Source organism: Chaetodon auriga, chromosome 2 (assembly GCF_051107435.1).
Source record: "Chaetodon auriga isolate fChaAug3 chromosome 2, fChaAug3.hap1, whole genome shotgun sequence".
Lineage (NCBI taxonomy): Eukaryota > Metazoa > Chordata > Actinopteri > Chaetodontiformes > Chaetodontidae > Chaetodon > Chaetodon auriga.
In genome coordinates this window covers 8,739,133-8,758,255 of record NC_135075.1, presented here as the reverse complement: position 1 = coordinate 8,758,255, position 19,123 = coordinate 8,739,133, and the positions used below count along the sequence as shown (strand labels likewise).

The 19,123-nt window shown below is 43.9% G+C and overlaps 1 protein-coding gene across 5 annotated transcripts in view; it reads left to right on the top strand.

The window, feature by feature from the left end:
* foxp1b (forkhead box P1b) overlaps window positions 1-19,123 on the top strand; it is a 145,433-nt gene that overhangs the window by 107,667 nt on the left and 18,643 nt on the right. For 2 of the 5 annotated variants that reach the window (XM_076752739.1, XM_076752781.1), the window contains 4 exons: window positions 3,935-4,072; window positions 4,341-4,442; window positions 7,980-8,130; window positions 14,462-14,651. In XM_076752739.1, coding sequence (XP_076608854.1) covers window positions 3,935-4,072; window positions 4,341-4,442; window positions 7,980-8,130; window positions 14,462-14,651 — 581 coding nt within the window. The remainder of the gene's footprint in view (window positions 1-3,934; window positions 4,073-4,340; window positions 4,443-7,979; window positions 8,131-14,461; window positions 14,652-19,123) is intronic. The other 3 variants (XM_076752770.1, XM_076752759.1, XM_076752749.1) reach the window with 3 other exon arrangements.

The following is a 19,123-nucleotide window of genomic DNA, read 5'->3' as shown; positions in this document are numbered from 1 at the left end:
TTTCAATCAACCTGAATGGGTAATAAGGAATTAGTCTTTCCAGTCTTGTCGACGACTAATTATGTTCGCACATCACTTAAGTACAATAGCTCCCGTGAAATCCTCATTTCGGCGACGTTTTCATGCAGGAGATCATAGTCAGGATGGGAAGTCGTTTTTTTGCGCCACTGCAGGCCAAGGTAAAACAACAGCATCAAACGGACTAGACTCGGTGATTTCTCTAGGGCTTGTTATTTCTTTTTTTTTTACTTCTCCATTCCATTTGATGCCCCTGCAAAACAAGATGACCCCGGGGAGCACAAATGAAAATTTGATAATTTTCTTTCTTCTTTTCTTTTTTCCTTGCTTTTTTTTCTTTCAGTCAAGCTGCACCTTTGCGGCCAGTGAAACGTCTGTGCCGGTCTCACTGACGTTCACCTCCTTGTCCCTCATTTCTGTTCATCTTAATTGCCTCAGTGCCGGGGAAAGGGGCTATCTTACAGCCTCATTCACCCCTACTCCTTTTCACCGGGCTTTGACCTCTGACTTGTGATAGGAGGGGGTGCTCGGGGAGCGTCTTCATTAACTCTGAATCAGTGACTCTCCGTCGTCTACAGATGTGCGGTTTTGTGCTCCCTTATTACATTATCACATTTTGCGCCTTTTCTCTTGAGTAGAGATGCACAAAAATAAGTTTACTGCAGGTGTCCTTTCATGACAAATGCTTTCTGTACTGTGTGTGTGTGTGTGTGTGTGTGTGTGTGTGTGTGTGTGTGTGTGTGTCTGTGTGTGTGTGTGTGCGCGTGCTTGTTAATGCATGAACAGAGCTGTGCACAGAATTATGATATGAATGAAATGATTGATCCTGTCTTGACAAAACATTTTTTTTTAATTGAAAAAAAACATATGGATGTTTAAATTCATTGTTTACTTATTTTTGAAGATTTTCTTCTTTATTCCATATACAGTGCAAGCACTGTGTTCCATATGGAAAAAAAGATTTTGCTCCTCATGTACAGTATGTTCTTGGCTGTGTGCCTGTATGTGCTTGTGACAGGTAGCATGCCACAGTTTAGGTTTGTGCATGTATGTGTGTGTGTGTGTGTGTTTGGCCAGCAGGCCTATGCTGGTGCTGTATATTGCCTCCAGTCACTCTGCAGCTGTGTGAGAATGTTCCGGGTTTGAATGTTTATGTATGGGAGGCACCTGGAGGAGCACCACACCTTTGTGAAATTCATAAACGTCAGCTATTTCTAGCATCCTCAGAATGTCCTCTTTTTCACACCTTCATATTGGTAGAGTAGATTAGAGCTGGGCTCAGTGGATCCCTCCAGTTATTAGCCCAGTACGAGTCTCCGTTTAGACTATCTTTAGATGGTGATATATTTTTGTGGATCATCTGGAGTCATGATGTTATCCAAGAGATAAGGGAGTGCACCATATGGGAGTGCTCTAAATGGCGACTGGCGTCCTGTGTTTGCGTTAAATGGGCATGATACAGTGGCCAGGGCAATATTTTTCAGTTAAAGTGCTCCCTCCCGCCTTTCCTCTCAATAGGATCCAGTCTTAGGCAGATTTTCACTCCTTCAGCACAGGATTAAATGGTAGTAGTTACATTGATCAATAGGTTAAGAAGCATACAATCCCTCTTGCTGCTAATGACCTCAGTAGTAATGGGTAATAAAATGGGGGTCTGTAATAGCCTCTTGCTGGGGCTGTGCACAGAGGAAGCTGCTCTAGCTGTAGTTACTGTGAGCCAGACGCTCCTGACAAGGCGAAGTGTGAAACCATGATGAGATATATACACACCCAAGGTGTAAAGAATTAAGACAGATAAATTGAAGGAATCTCAGCGTCATTTGTAATGAAATTGGCAGCTATTGAAACCGGCTCAAGTGTGTAAAATCTGTGTTAACTTGGAGTTTCTCTCCATTTTTTCACATCGCACTCTATATAATATGGCATGACAAAATGATTATACATTTGAAAATAAGACTAAATTTACAACTTTAACATGGTAGTAAAAATAGAGCATGACAAGTGTGGAGTCGATTTTTTAATGCCTACAGTTAAAGTGAGGCTTCAGAAAAAGGGGGGGGGGGGGGGCATTATTATTTATCCTTGGTGGGTAAATGTCATGTTTAGATAAGAACTATATATCACATCATGTATGGCGCTTGCATGTCAGCAAGACAGAGCTGCTCGGTTGACCTTCAAAATAGTTCATCAAAATTAGCGATGCCCAGAAAAAAAGGGCTTCAGTGGATAATGACTGTGAAATTAGGAAATGGGAGGCCAGGGCTATGCAAATGACAGGACAAGTCATGTGCAAAAGTCAAGATGAACTGCATATTAAGACATAATACAGGGGGGAATTAATATTGCATTTTCCTCCTCGCGCTCCTACGCCTGGTGCTGGAGATGAGAAATGTTAAGTGTGTGTTAGTCCTGGGTGGGGCTGAACCTCCTTCGCTCTCTTGGGGCTGGAAGAACACGGCGCAGCGTAGTCTCACACTGCTCAATAAAGTTAACGGAGAGCATCAAAGCTGCTCTGTCCTATTTGACATCACTGCCCTTTCCTCCGAATGTGCAATACAAGCTGTTCATTATGGCCTCGCTTTGTTTTTGTTTTATGCTACAGTGGGGAGAATGAATAAGGTGATATGCATGCAGGGCGGGTGTCAAGAGAAGCCCTTAGTTACCGGATGAGGTTTTAAACAGCAAAATTACATTCAGAAAAGCATGAAAAATTCAAAGGGTGTCATTAGCTATAAGGCGGCCACACAATTTGGGTAACCTTGGTGAAGACAGACTGTCACCCGTTATGTCCATTCTATCAGCTGCTGACGTGAGGCTGAGAGACACAATTTTGCCACACAATTATGCACATACATACTAATATATACATGCACGTACACAAAAGAACGATTGCCAGAAAAAATGTTAACAACTGCAAAGACGCAGCACTATCAAGTGCATCTTAGTCGCCGTTTGTCATCCGAATGTCAAGGAAAGGCGCTTTTAATGGTACTGCACATCATAGCAGTGAGTGGCAGCATCCAGACACACTCCGAGTCCCCCATGCCGCTGGAGCAATTAAGGCACCCTGACAACTGTAGGGGCTCTTTCAGTGTCACAACAAATCACTTGTTTTGAGGAGTCATGCACTCACACCTTTCTACTGGGAGTTAGTTAGAGGCCGGCATGTTCTTCACCGTGGCTCCTCCTCCAGGCGCTCCGTGTCTTCACAATAATAGATCGCTGTTGACAGCGTCTCTAATGAAATCTTCTCACATGACATGTCGTGCACACGATGAGCCAACAGCAGCATTTTTGAAGCAATATTTAACGTCCTCAGGTATGGCACATTTGCCATGTTGTGTAAACGACGAGCTCCGAGAAGCATCGCAGCAGATGCAGATCATATCCAGTGGTGTTGAGGGGTGTGTGTGTGTGTGTGTGTGTGTGTGAGTGTGAGTGTGAGTGTGAGTGTGAGAGAGAGAGAGAGAGAGAGAGGGGAAGGTCGGAGGATGGAGGTTTGGGTGGATTTGCTGGCAGTTTGCTCCACAGGCGTGATCCACGCCTGGCTGTCTTGTGTCCTTTAGCCAACCTCAGTGTGGTGTGGTGTCATAACAGTTAGAGGGGTTGAAATGTGTGTGTTTGTTGGAGGGCATGTGCAGCTTCTAACACATCAAGGTGAAACTTGAGATGAATTTCAACAATCCAGTCAAAAGCAAGGGACCATTATACATATATTTTGAGTATATATATATATGTATATAACCCAGTGTTTAACCTATTGCGTGCTGGACTAAGCTTTAGCCCATTTATGACTAGAAGCAGGAAGAAGCATGCATAAAGAATGATTGGCTTTTTGAGTCATGCATGAATTCTGCACTGGTTAGCGACTCGTGGTTTTTTGACATCTCCCTGCTTGTTTTGTGTGTCTCTGCAGGTTCCAGTTTCTGTGGCTATGATGACACCTCAAGTGATAACTCCACAGCAGATGCAGCAGATCCTTCAGCAGCAAGTCCTGAGCCCTCAGCAGCTCCAGGTTCTTCTCCAGCAGCAACAGGCCCTCATGTTACAGCAGGTAATGTACAACTGCCATTCATGTCATGAATCATTTTGTCAGACAAGGCGTCACATGTTTCAAATGATCAATGTGACAGTTTGCAATAAAAACCTTCTCATGTGTAGACAGCGTTTCACAAAGATAAATTCACTTTGAACTGCTATTCTTTTCTCTTTTCCAAGCCTCAAAGACAACATTCCTGAAAGTATTGAAAATTCTCACTAAACCCACTGCTGAGCGTATATGACTGACAGACTTGCACGTCGCCTTCCTGTCTCTCTTGCAGCAGCAACTCCAAGAGTTCTACAAAAAGCAGCAGGAACAGCTCCACCTCCAGCTTTTACAGCAGCAGCAGCAACAGCATGCAGGCAGCAAGCAGAGTAAAGAGGTAGGCTGACATCACTCCAACCGCCTGCCATTACCAAACCCGTTGGCCAGACAGAGCATGGAAGGCATGTGTGCTCCCTCCCTCAACCCCATCTGCTTCCAGACTGTGGTTAAAGCAGAGAGGGGAGGGGGAGAATCAAGTGCACTCATGCTTCTGATTAGCATGTCAGACTCGCTGGATAAATGGGAACAACTGACTGATACTGTGCTAAGAATACAGTCTCTCTTTTTCTGGAACCGTCTCCACATTAAATATATAATATTTTATAGAGCCTGAGCTTCAGTCCACTGCTCAAGTTTTTTTTTTTTTTTTTTTTTATCCACGTAAACAAGTGTCCTGCGCAACAAAGAGATGACCGTTCCTGTGAGTCTCGTGTAGGACATAACGAAAGGCAGGAGGGAGAAAGGCAGGAACACGGAGCACATAAATCTGAGAGGCTTTTCTCGGTAATTAACATGGAAATGGCAGAGGAAGAGAAGGCATGTAATTGTGAGATATCAGTGCAGAGAGCGCTCCCAGCTTTGTTGCCTGTGTAGAGTTTTTTTTTTTTTTTCTTCTCCTCCATCTTTCTCGCTCTCTCCTTCGCTCCCTCCAGTACAGCGGGGCTCGCTCATAGGCAGCAGCTTAATTCGTGTTAATGACTGGAGGATACAGGCATCACTGTGGACAAAGCAAATTATTATTGTGCGGTCAGAAGAAGTTCAAAGACAATCTGGGAATTTTTGCTCTTGTCCCCATTGAGTTCCGTGTTTGGAGAGCAGAGGAAGCATAGAAAATTAAGCCCAATGTTAAAAGCGCACACACACACACAAACACACACACACACACACACACGCATGCTCACACTCACACACGTCCGCGTGCTGTCGAAGCTCCCAACTTCAAAGTCGTAGCTCCCTAATTAATGAACTGCGGGCTTCAGTTTGGACAAGTTGTGGCGTGATGCTCCCATAAATCAACATGACAGCAGAGCTCCTCGGCCTCAGATAGGGCCTGTCACCAAGTCGCATCTGATGTAAACACTAGTGGAGCAAGGGAGAAAAGGGGGGGAGGTGGAGCGGGGGGGGGGGGGGGGCGCAAGGAGGTGCAATTGATCAGTTGAATGGAGCATGAGAATAAAAGAAAAAACAACTTTTGAAGCATATTATGTATGATCACAGGAAATGGATGCAGCCTCGAGAGGCTCTCCCCCTCTGCCGATGTTTTCTTTCTCTCCCCATCGCTCTCTCTTTTTTCAGTCGCATTTCTCACAGCCATCAAAAGACAGAATAAGAATTATGCAGTGACTCCCCTGTGGCTGCCAGACAATAACCCCCTGTTGTTGCTTTGTGCCTCTTTTATTTTAAAGACATCAAAATTTAGTTTTTCAAAGATCTTTAACTTTATATTTGAAGCTTGACAATAAAGGCCTGCCAGTGCCACTCTTTATCATTTGTCAGCGACTGTATTTTTCTCTCCCTCGTGCCACTTCTTGTTAACCTCTTATTTGGTCTATTGGGTCTGGGGTTTTTAATGTGTCTGCATGCTGGGAGCGCACAGGAGCTCCTGTCAGCTGATGGGACCAGAAGAAAAAAAAATGTGAAGGGGAGAGTGTTAAATTCATTTGCAATACTCGATTTTTCTTTCTTCCTTTTTTTTTTTTTTTCTGAAAAGCCACCCTCTATTTATTTAGCATTTTGATGAAAGACATTGTTCCCTGTGAACTCCCACCCCCGTAGCACTATTATCTTTGTCTCAGGCTGTCAGGGAGGAGCTGGAGAACAGAAAACCACTGAAGACATGAGAAACTTCTCACATTGATGGAAGGGAGAAAAGAACCAACCACCTTTCATAGATAGGACAGATCAGAGAAGATCACAGACTACCTGCATCCTGAAATTCACCGAAACCTCTGTTACCTCCATCATCTCCCCCTCTCTTCTGTCTCTCCCTCACTTTCCTCTTTGCTCATTCCTGGGTTAGATCACACATGAGCCTGTGAACGAATGTGGTTACTCCTCAATTATGACCCTCCGCTATCCACTGTCAACGCGCCTTCTTCCCCTGATTGATCCAATGAGACGACCCGGCTCGCTGTAATAAACCACTGCTGCCCAGAGCTTTATTTTTAGAGAGCCAGTGCAGGAGCAGCAGGCAGGGTGTGGGGCAGGAGGAGGAGGGAGAGGAAGGGAAAGGAAGGCCGCTAGACCCTTTTGACAGGCCGAACGGGGGTGGGCGGAGGGGACGCGTTTTATCTGGCTGTTTCAGAGCCGCCAGCAAGTGACCTGACAGCCACGTTGCACCGAGACCTTTTTTGTATGCACTCAATTGTGAGAAGTAAACAAAGTGGTGTATCCTGTGTTTGGTAACAGGGTGCGGTGCACAGCTTGGCAGCCCCTGCTCTGCTTTTAGTGCCCCCTTCTCTTCTCCCACCCGTCTGACAACTGGCCTTGTGTACTCACAAACAGGCCCAGTCTGCCGATGAGTTTCAGGAATGCTTATTTTATCTTTAACTGTGAGGGAATACAAGGCTGCCTGATAGATCTTGTCATTTAATTGGTAATGATAGACATTTCGGAGCTGTTGAGAGCAGGGACTGGCGAAAGGGTTAAAAGTCATCTCTCTCCTCTGTGCCCCCCGTTATCAAGATAACATCTCTCATTTGTTTTGACTCATAGGAGATTGGGGATATTAGATAATTTCCTTTTATTTATTATTCTGACTTTGTCTTTTTCTGCTTTCCATTTTCTTCTCTGCTCTCGTATCACGTTTTCATCCAATCAGAGTTCACACGTTTCACGTACCAGAGCCAAAATTTCCCCCCTAACCCCTAAATCAGTAAAGACACACCAGCTTTTCATTAAAAGACTTCTTGATGAAACAGCCGCGGCGCAGTTAGATCAACAAAACAGCCCACATCTCTCAGTCAGTCCACAGTGTGTGATGGAACAAAGCTTGCTGCGCCGGTTGGGGGAAGAGTGTATCCCTGAGCTCAGCGCCATGCCTGGGAGAGTTGTGAGAGTTGCTAGGGTGGTTATTAAGCACTTTGATTTAGTCACACGTTGTTTGCTGAATTATGAATGGCTGTAATTAAATTCCTGTGGCTCTTATTATGAATGATTAACTATGTTGTTTCATTGTTTGTCATTTGCCTCCCGACTCCTCGTTAATTAAGAGAGAGGGAGATGTGTACTCTACCTGTCTTAAATGGGCCCAGACAAACCCACAGTAAAGGAAAAACATCTGAAAAGTACACTGTGCGGTTGTGTCTTAGCAGGTCAAAATCCATTAGCTCTGTGAACATGTTGTTCCAAAGTGATGCATTTTACAACCTGAACTATGAACTCATTGGCCTTTGGACTCACAATGTTTTTCTTCAAAGGTACGCACGTGAGTCTAATAATGTACAAACCTGAAATTCAGCTTTACATGTTTGCGCCGGCTGTTATATGCGTGTTTGCTGATGGTGTGCCTCTTTATCTTTGTGTGTGTATGTATGTGTGTGTGTGTGTGTGTGTGTGTGTGTGTGTGTGTGTGTGTGTGTGTGTGCGCCTCCAGCAGCAGGTGTCAGCACAGCAGTTGGCCTTCCAGCAGCAGCTCCTGCAGGTCCAGCAGGTCCAGCAGCAGCATCTGCTCAACCTTCAGAGGCAAGGGCTGCTCACAATCCAGCCTGGACAGACCGGCCTGCCACTGCACTCCCTCACTCAGGGTCAGTACCGAATATCACAGCACTGTGTTGAAACACTGGCCTACAGCACTTTGTCAGATCTCCAGTCCATCAGTCCTCAACTGCTCAACAGGAGCATTTCTGCTATCAAAACAACAAATCTGCAGATGATTCACCGCCTTTTTTTACCTCCAGTATATGTGGAAATGCTAGAAATGTGCTTGCCCGCTGAAGATTTAGCCCACTGTTGAGTACAAATTAGAACCTGGGCCATAAGACAAAAGCAGTGGTGATAAGGGTTACGTTCATACGGCTGATATCCTGATGAATTGGATGATCCTGGTCTTGTATTTCAAAATATTGGTCAGATGATTTCCCCGACCTGTTATTATCTAAGCAGAGAAAGTATTCAGTTGTCTTGTAGGAGGATTTTAATCAACTGTCTATAAAAGGTACAGTGACAAAAAATCATTTTCATGCGAGTGAGCTTTCATTTTAAGAGTCACGTGATCATCGTGAAGATGAATGTTGTTTCACGGGCCTTTAATCTCCAACAGTTGTGGGAGAAACGTTTGACTTTTTTGGCACGCAGATGTTCCCGTTCATACCGATCTCGGCGCAAACTATCAGCAGCCTCACTGCAAAAACATTAGTATTCCTGAAGGTCTTCAAAGACCTAAACCCCTGATGAGATTACTTTGACTGTCGTGCAGAGCTGCTGGTGTGGCTTTGTAGAAATTTGGATGTTTTTCAGATAGCGTTTTAAACAATCTATTTTAACCTTGCAGCTTGTGTATCTCTGTATATTCAGAGTGGTTTGATCTGCTTCTGTTTTTGCTCTGCTCTACTATACCTGTGCAAATTTGCTTAGTCAAAGTGAACAATGCACCACTTAAGTATGTAACCACATACTGTACATGGTTTCACTGATTCAAGACACACCTTCTGTCAGGGTCTACTGTTTACTGCAGCATTGCCTTTTGATTCTGGCATGCTACACTTTGTTTATGATCATCCAGACATTTCAAGTACAATTCCCCTCTGTTCAGAAATGGAGATAGAGTTTGATATCCACGCTCTGCCCTTGAACTCTCTGTCCTGTGTCTGTGATTGGCATCCTGGTGGCACTCTCCTTCAACCTGGAGGAAGACTGGATCTATTGTTCGTAAACTGCCAGTGAACTTGTCATTGTGAAACCGCCTGTTACTTGATAGGGAGTCAATACTTGTTGTTTGGCCAGGAAGTTTATTTCTTTATTTATTCTTTAATATTTTGTTAAGGAGTGGCTGCCTTGTGACAAAGACGGCGTCACAAGGGTTTTAGAACATGACATAGACTATTCATTCCCGGCTAAGACAAACAGTTTTGAAATAACAAGATAAGGGCGATAAAAACAGGAGGGTTTTGGGGGTGCTTAGGTAATAGGCAAACACAAACACGGTTTGTACAGTGGTGTTATTGTTTGGACTGGGTATGGAATCACTCATCCACTCGCAGACGATTGCCATGGGCACAGGCGTGGAGCGCTGCTGTGTTGTGAGTGTGCTTTGCTGAATTGCTCTGTGTCAGATGTCTGGCAAACACACACACCCCTTGAGTAAAGCATTATATAGGTGATATGACTAGGTACTCTTGATGGATTTCACAACAGTTTCAGAACATCCTGTTTATACTGTGCCGTCATCAAATACCTCCAAGGCATCTCACCTTTTCAAGAGAGTAGGTCTATTGAATTTATTTATTTTCAGTTTTCAGTCCACTTTTACGCTTTGACAGAGCCACACAGTTAAGGCTATTAAAACATTTCATTTAGAGCTTGCATTAATAGGGACGATCCATGTATCACACCACGTACTTGATGTCTCCCTAAGTTGTGTCAGCAAATGGCAAATACAGTGCATTACCATACCTAATCAGGTTTAAATAGACACAGTTAAATTACAGATAATATTTTATTTGAGAAAATGTCTCTCAAAGACATGTGAGATAAAATCTTTCTGATAAGTCTGAGTGAGTAACTTCACGCCACCAACAAAGCACTGAAATGAATTGCGCTCGTAAGTAAGGGGTTAATTTCTTGTAGGTGTTGTTTGCATAAACATCTAAGATGAGGAACTGAATCTCCCCGTGTACAATAAGTGTTTTGTCTGCGTTTGTCACGACCAGTCGAACCTGGTTAGTTTGCTCTTGCAATCCATTGATGGTTAACTCTGTGCCTCCGACAGCTGTTACAACACTTAGGCTACTGCTTCAGGCCCCCAGTTTGTCTTCCTATTCTACACATTTTCTGCTTGACTGTTTGAAGTTATTGATGACCTTTCTGTTTTCCACATCACTAAACTCTTTCATGCATCAGTGGGCCAGGCCTATGGTGCTCAGATCTAATCTGCAATATTCAGCTAGCTGTTAGCACTGCTTTGGAAGTGATGAGTTGATCTGCTCTGTTTGGGTCCCAGTGATTATGGATTCAAACTTGGGGGCAGTAAATTGGTATGACTTTTTAACAGATGATTTTTATTTCTTTTATTTCAAAATCTAGATAGCAATTTAATTCTTTTAGAAAGCTGCTGTTATCACATGCGATTCACGGTATCCTTCCTCATGTGTTGAGGAACAAAAGGTTGTCAAATGACAGAGTAATTAAAGAAAAGTAAGTGTGAAATCTGCCGTTGTGTTTAAGGTACTGTGATGCAGTTTACAGCTCATTTTTATACCAGTTTCCTGCTCAGTTACATCGTTGGCTGAGACAGATTCATCATAGTCATTTTTTTTCTGCCAGAACGATGGACTGAAGGAATGCAATTGAATTAGCTTTTCAAAAATTTGATAGCACTAATTAAGTATAAACTCGCAGATAGGCGTTTTGAGTGAAAAACAATTGCTCACATTATCTAAAGTATAATTTGTTTCTCTTGTCGTAAATTCTTTTGACATTAATGTTCAAAGTCTTGGAAGCGGCCAGACGGTATCTGTTATAAATTATAACAATGTGTTTGGGGAGGATATAACTCTCATAAATATAAATTTGATCCACCCCCCCCCCCACCCGTCCTCACAAAAAGCCTGTCCTCTTGACCTGATAAGTGAGTCAGTGGTTGCTCAGGCTCATGTTGCTCAGGTGTTGCATGAGTGTGTGTTTGCATGTTTATGCACACGCGTTGCTTTGTGTACGTGTGTGTGTGTGTGTGTGTGTGTGTGTGTGTGTGTGTGTGCGTGTGCGTGTGCGTGTGCATGTCACAGTGGTGGCCAGTGTTTGTGCACATCCCGGCTAAAACGGCCACTCACCCTCGGAGGTTGCTCTGCAAGAGAGTGAGTTCTTGTAGCTACACAACATCATTTAAGCTGTCTAGGAGCAGCCAGGGGGACAGTGACAAGACAAATTTGTCGGTAATATGAAAGCAAAGAATGTGGCGAGCCATGAAGTGCTCACAGAACAGCAGCACATCAGGGACAGCGGTGGGTAATGCAGCTGACCTGTCAGTGATTGATACATCCAGCAGTGGGCTACCGGTAATAGTTCCTGCAGCATTAGGACAGGACATATTTCAGGCCTAAGGGGTGCATATCAGCAGGCCAGTGATTACGGCAACATAAACAGGGGTGCAGTAAAGGTCCCAGCCTGACGGAACAATAAACTAATAGCGATGTCACTGTCCCCCCATGGCACCGGCACTGTGTGTGAGAAGTAACAGCTCGGTTTAAAGAGCCCGGAGCACTGGGGGCCATTTTTTATTTGGGGGATGATGGCCTGCAACTGATGTCATTATGAACCTTAAATCAACTTTCTGCTTGCTTGAACATGGTCACCTGGGTACAGGGGGACAAGGACAGGAAAAGGTTGAAGAGCTCGGCCTGCCTCGGTGCCAGAGCTACCTGCAGAGGTAAAATTGAGTTGGGAGGCCGGTGATCAATCAAGTGTCCCAACAACATACATTTTTTAGAGTGCTTGTCCGTATTTCTCAGTCGTAATGAGTGGAATAGTTGTGCTGAAAAATGGAAAGAGGAAAGATAAACCAATCGGGCATTTAAAGGATGGACAAACTGCGGACCCAGGAAAGAGGATTTACAGGTCAATGTCATTATGTGTCCCACAGTAATCAGATGGAGAGAAGCTCAACGTAGTTTGTCCAAACACAAAATATAATACCCTCTGAGACATTTGTGTAATGATATTTTATTGTCATTTATGTGGAATCATGAGCCATAGCTGTTGGGGAGTTTGAAGAGGTTAGGGTTAGATAGAAGCACAGAGAGGGAAGAGGCGAGCAGAGAGCAATAAAACAATGGACTAGATCCAGAAAGAGACAGCCTGGTCCCACTCCGTTACCTCTCTCATCAGGCCGGTCTATCCGCTGCGGTTTCATCTGAGTAAACAGTGGTGTCGGGGTCACCAGGACTGCTGGGTAATTGAGCCAGTGTGGGCCGCCCTGTCAAGCACATCGGCTAAAAATACATCGCCCACTGTCACCGGGCACCAAGTGGGGGGAAAATGATTGTTCCCGCTGTCGGAGCGCAGGACACTCGCATCACCAGTGACCTTCCACTTCCAAACCAGCCATCGCCGAAAAAAAAAAAGAAACAAAAAAGACTTTTGCTCCAAAGTCTCCACATGCCATCAAAACAACAATGGCTCCTTTGATAATGCGACTGGAAATCAGCAAGAGGTGGATTAGCATGCTGTAACACAGAGCGCAATATTAAGCATGTTTAGTCCTGTCATGGACGTGCACTTCGATTAGGGCACATCAAGGCATTGAAGAGAATAAGGGAGAATACAGGCAGGCAGAATAGAGAGAGGGTGCTGAAATATTCGAATGAGGAAAGACGCTCCTTGGAACGTGGAAAGGTTATTGATTTGTCCTGTAATCATTTCCTGCTCTTTGATATGCAAACGATCTAGTGTGAATTTACAGCAATCCTATCAGACTCATTTCACAGTTCTTAGCCCCTGCGTCTCTCTGGAGTCCTCCGCCTCATTAGGCCAATGTTCTCCATTACCAGCATAATTAAAATCTTTAGTAGCTTATCAAATTAAAAATATTTTTGCTGATCGTATTGAGATCTTCACCTCACAGTTATTTTCCACAACAGGAATAAATTAAGACTAAGCATTTTGCACACAATGTATTACAATCTGGTGCTTGAAAGGAGCACTTCTGGTATCTATAGAGCTGCTGATGAGAAATGGGGAGGGGTGGGGGGGGATCCGGAGAGTATAAACCCAAGTAGATAAGCATGTGCAAATCATCTTTCATTTGCCAGTGCTCATTTTGAGAATGGATTTAATTAATTGTAATGTTAAACGAGTGGTCTTGCCCATTTGGTCTGTGGTTTAATTCACCACATATCCAAGGGCTGCTTTCACCGTACTCAAAACATGTGGCTTATTTAAGCACGGATTTGAATGCCCAATACAAATCCGCACATATTCCGCTATTAGATCTTTCAGCGTGCTATTAAAAACAGTGTTACCCAGAGGCGGTATGTTTTTCACTGAAAATACAAACAGTCACAAATTCTGCACCCATGAGGCGTAATCTTATTTTACATATCAGCTTTATCCTCATTTGTGTCAAATGAAAGCAGACTTCTCCGGCACAGTAACAGACTCACTATGGATGGACACTTACATATTGTGTGCCAACAAAGCCTCTCTTCTTTCAGACATGGAAAGTGGGGTGCACAAACACAGCATTATGCTTCTTCAGCGCGACTCTGGCCCTGGGTATCGGGATCGCTGTCACTCACAGGCAGAAAAAAAAAAACACATGCGCTCTGTAGACGTGTTTCCAACACACAGAAAAATGTCTTCTGTCTTCAAGGGATTTTTTTTTTTTCAAAGGGCTGTGTGAGCTGCAGTGTGCTTGACTTGTTAAATGAGGTTTAAGTCTTCTGTGTCAATTGGAGGCGGTGCAGAGCTTTAAGTATTTTGCACATTAATGCGCTTTTGAGAATATTACCCCAGGGTCCTGTTTCTCAAGGAGGCAGGGGTGGGATGTTTTCTAGTGTTGCTATTGTAAACTTTTTGTTGTGTGTGTTCTGCACATCTCTGTTGTTGAGAGAAAATGATGGTGATTATTCAGATTTCATGCCTTGTCTGGATGTTAATTATTTACTCTGGGCATGAAATTTGCGTGAATGCCAGGGATTTGTGTATACAAACACGCTTCAGATCACAGGAAAAATGGGAGGGAGAGAAGGAGGTGGCGGAGAGAAGAGGGGGAGGCAAGAGCTCTCAGTGCATTACCCTGTAGTGGAATATTTTCTAATTAATACTCGGCTTTGTTTACAGACGCTTTGATTTAATTAAGTGATGAAGAAGAGAGTTGGATTAGCTGTTAATTGATTTAATTATCCAATTTGTTTGTCTCAGGCATGATTCCAGCAGAGCTGCAGCAACTGTGGAAGGAGGTGACGAACGCTCACGTGAAGGAGGAGCACAACAACAGCAGCAACAATGGTCACCGGGGCCTTGACCTGTCATCCCCGGCACCACCAAAGAACCCACTCCTCAACCAGCATGCCTCCACCAACGGGCAGTACATGAGTCACAAGAGAGAAGTGTGAGTCCCTCCCTCCGCATGGTCTTTCTTGTTTCCTTTTATTTGCATGTCTTGCATGCTCTCGTAATGAGAGCAGGGGTCAGTGAAGACACACAAGCTTAAAATGTAGTGAAGCAAAGCTCTTTTCCTTATGTTATTATAACCTGGTGTAATAACCGGTTATTAAACTGGTTTTCACTGTCATCTTTGTGCAAAGGCCCGTGTGCCATAGATTCCCATTTATAATCGCAGTTTCTCACAGAGCATCAGTTGATGGACATGTGTCCCCACAGGGTTTGCATTGAGATTTCTATTAATTTATAGTTTGTAAGTATTATTTTCATTAAGGTCACTGTTCTGTGTGCAGCTGGGGATTTCATAGGAGCACCTGGAAGGAACACGGGGATTTGGAGAAATGTGCACCACAGTATTAATGAGGGGGGTCAGGGGATTGACCCCCCCCTGCTATTGTCTCAGTCGCACATTGGGAAGTGCAGCTGTGACTGCCTTGGAAACATTCAGATCACTAGTGCCTTTTCAGAAAGGAAAATTACTCACTTGTATACCAGGAACCTGCTGACATGTAAAATCAACATGATCATCACCTGTCAGCTCAGCAATAAAGAAAAAGAACAAGACCAACGAGCTATTATATGTTAGAAAAAACAAACCCTGGGTGTATCGTATTTTTAAAACTGGGATGAATCATCAGTGAAAGGCGTTTGCTCTCTGAGTGCTGTGTCTGTGTCTTTAAGGAAGGAATTAATTTGGCATCTTACACATTTGCTTGTTTTCTTGCACCAAAGCCTGATCTTTGAACTGCTAGTGAGGAGCCTCCAGGCACCATGAGCTCACTGCATAACATCTGACTTGTGTTTCAGTGATCAAAACCTACTCGTCATTATGAAAGCAATGCCGATGAAAACATGTTTAGCGCAGTAAACCAGCAGGCCTTTGGAGGTGAAGAGGGGCTGCCAGTGAAGGGGGGCGGGGGGGGGGGGCACGGGAGGTTGTAAAGAAGATCTGAATGACTTCGAGAGGGAATACTATGATTCATTGATGGAGCGATACAAACGGAAAGCCACTCTTTCTTTTCAAGCAGTGGTATGGGTTTTAAACAGATTTGTATTACCTGTACAGACTTATCCTCTTTACTGTGTTTCAAAGTTATCTTCCAGCGCAGACACTGGAGAAAAATAAAATAAAAAAACGGGCATTACTTGCTCCCACAGTTGACAGCATCCACAGGCTTCCAGTCCTTCACACAGTGTCTGGCTGAATGTCTGGTTTTTGTGCAGTTGACGACAAATCGCAGGGGAGGATATTGACTCGCTCACTCCATCACACGTTGTCGCGAGCGAGCAAACGAGGTGAGCTTCGATGGCAGGAAAAGGCAAGAACCAGCTTCAGCTGAGGGCTCCATGAAACATCGGAGAAGACATAACGCAAGAGCTGGCAGCCCCTCTGCCTCGCACCGACTGTCAGAGATTAAAGAAGATGTCAACAGCAGTTTAACACAAGCTTAAGTGAGGAAGGCAGCCTCAGTCTGAATATTCTCGCAGTATCTTAGATCTGTCAGAAAACCCAAGCAGGTGATTCTCATCCAGCCCATCTGCTCGAGGAAGCTGGAGGATTACCTGCGCGCACTTTCAAACGTGGCTAAGAATAGATGACTGATACAAAGCGAACACAAAACATTCCTTATTAAATGCTGAATGATGCTAATTTAGATTCACACAAGCAATAATTCTTTCTTGTGTTAATTTTGGAACGCTTGAATCACACAACTATCAAGAGCATTGTTCCTCTCTTTTGATGATGCAGACTCAATTCTAATCAGACTCCATGGGAAGAAAAATGAAATATTATTAAGTATGATTATTCTAAGCAAGGCTCTGAGAAAACGTCTGTGTTATAATCCAGGGATTTGAATAATCAGGTTGAAGATAATGGGCTGGGCCGGCCCGGGCGTAAATAGAGAGCATCCACTCATCCTCCCAGCGCTGAACTTAATGAACTTTTAATTGATGCGGTTTTGCAAGTCCTTTTGTCATGCAACAGAAACAAGCCTCTCTGCTGATGGGCCTGTTTTCCCGACTGGCTTCAGATTGGTTTACAGCAGGCCCTAAGTACCATGTAGTTAGTTTCATGTGTCATATAAAATCTGCCCAGGCACAACGACGCCTGCAACTAAAACCTTAAGTGCATCCACAGGAATCACTCACCGGCTTTGCACTTCCGTCTTAAGGAAGGAGGAGAAATTCAATCACTGCCGGCTTGACACACCGAAGACGAGGCACGTGTTCCTGCTTTTACTTGACTCAGAGAACACTCTGGCGAGGCAGGCTGGGATTTCTGTTGGTCTGAATAACATCCCTGATATGACCAGGGCCTGAGTCACTCAATCTGTCAGCCCGTGTTGTTTCGCAGCCCACGAACTGATGCATAGATAGAGATATACCCCTGTGAGCCAGGTCATCTTTATTCAATGATTTGCTTATTTAAATGAAATGTGCCTGATCTGTATCTGACACAAATTCCCAATACAGTGCCGCATCAGCTTTGTAAGGGGGAGCATCCTCACAAAGCGCTTGGCCCACTTTACTTCCCAACAACCATCAGTAACCACAGCTCGGGGACTGTAACACAGCAATCTGTTAAGGAGATAAATGATCAGATTTGGCACAGCACTCCCATCTCTCTTGCCTTTCATTTGTCTTACACTGGAAAAAAAAAAAAAAAAAAAAAGATAATTAAATCATTAAGGATAAACCATGCAATGGCACAGAGAAGACGCGAGGAAGGAATCCAGTGTAGGGCCGAGAGAGTTCAGAAAAGGAGGGGAGCTGGTACGGATGGAGGATTGAGGGGGAGGACTCGAGGGAATAGGCTAACATTAGCACCAGTGAGGGGTAGTGTTGTGACTGGCTTCACACATTGTGGCCAGACTCTGACCCAGCACGGTGGACATCAATCCTTCCACTCTCGCTGATGGATTGAGCCCATCAGCACACGATGCCGTAGATCATGACTTGTTTATGGCCCAAGCATCTCATCAAAAGGAGTGAACTAGAAAACAACTGGCTGGCAGCTGTCAAAGTTCCACTGTATATGTGTGCTGCTCCTCCTGTCTGACCATACACAGCGCACACTTTCTGTCGGGGTCTGTAGGCACTTTAATGTTCCTTCTCCTCTAAAGGAAGCTGATGGCACGGTGTTCCTCATCGCTGTTACAACATCATTAGAGTGTTCTTCCTCAGGGCTGCCTGACAATAATAACATCCTGACAGACCTGTCATGGGTGGAAGTCAAATTTAACGCAAGGCAGGGAACTGCAAAGCGGTTTTCCCTTTCTTTTTTTTTTTTTTTTTCATCCCCTTCCTTCAAATGTTCTCAAATGGGAGAAAACCCCATGAATCCTACACTCTTCTCCTATTACACTAATGTAGCTCATTTGGTGTAAATTCTGTCATTTACTACTGTTTAGCCATCCACCGTTTAAAAGGGCTCTTCTGCCGCCAGCCCCTCACAGCGCTTTGTGCTTACTGATTCCCAGCGCACTCCACATTTCAATATCTTATTAATACAGAATTAACCAACAAGCCTGCTCGCAAAGAATTAAAAAAGGATCTCTTTAAATTAAAAACCAGCGTTACCTTCGCCAGTCCACACATTTCCTTGTTAAAAACTCATTATAATAGGTCTTCCGCCATCTATTTATTAGCTGTATCAAAACAGAGGTCTTAATGTGAATGCATAATTCATAATTGAATAAAAAAAAAATTCTGACTTTTGAAAGAGGGAAGAAAAAAAGGCTGCTAACCACATTCATGAATGCTTGACTGCTTCCTAATTGCAATGCAATTATCACATGTTATGAACAATGTGAACTCTTAAGCAAGTAATTATAACACAAGGAAACCTGTGACGACCTTTAAAATTTCCTACTTGAGGTACAGCTTTACTAACATTGATACAAATGAGATTTTAATCTGAACATCAGCTTGTTTAAACCGGCAAAATTGGCACACCATGGTTAGATTACTTTCTTTTTTTTCCTGATTCATTTTTACATGAATTTTACTAAATCACAGCAGATGGATGATTGGCTAAACAATGCAAGATGTTATCTTCGCTATTTATTCTTCCTTCCTTTGTATCCTTGAGGACAGTCCCTGAAGTCGTAGCATTAGACGTTATCTCTTATTTAATATATGTATATGAATGAAGTTTCGGTGCTTGGGGTTATTCCCAAACGGCAACACAACACATTGTGGTGTAATGAATCTCTCTACCTGACCTGTTGTCTTAGAGAGCACGGCTCAGACTGGAGAGGAAGCAGCAGCAGCAGCATTGTGCTACTGAGCCACCAGAAGCACAGGTGGTAGCGATATAGGACAGTCCCCCAGGCTCTTGTTGCTGAAAGTTGTGTGTCTTGTATAGTGCCTGTGTCCATATGGCCGCCTGTCTCGCTTTCTTAGCAGACACTGCCT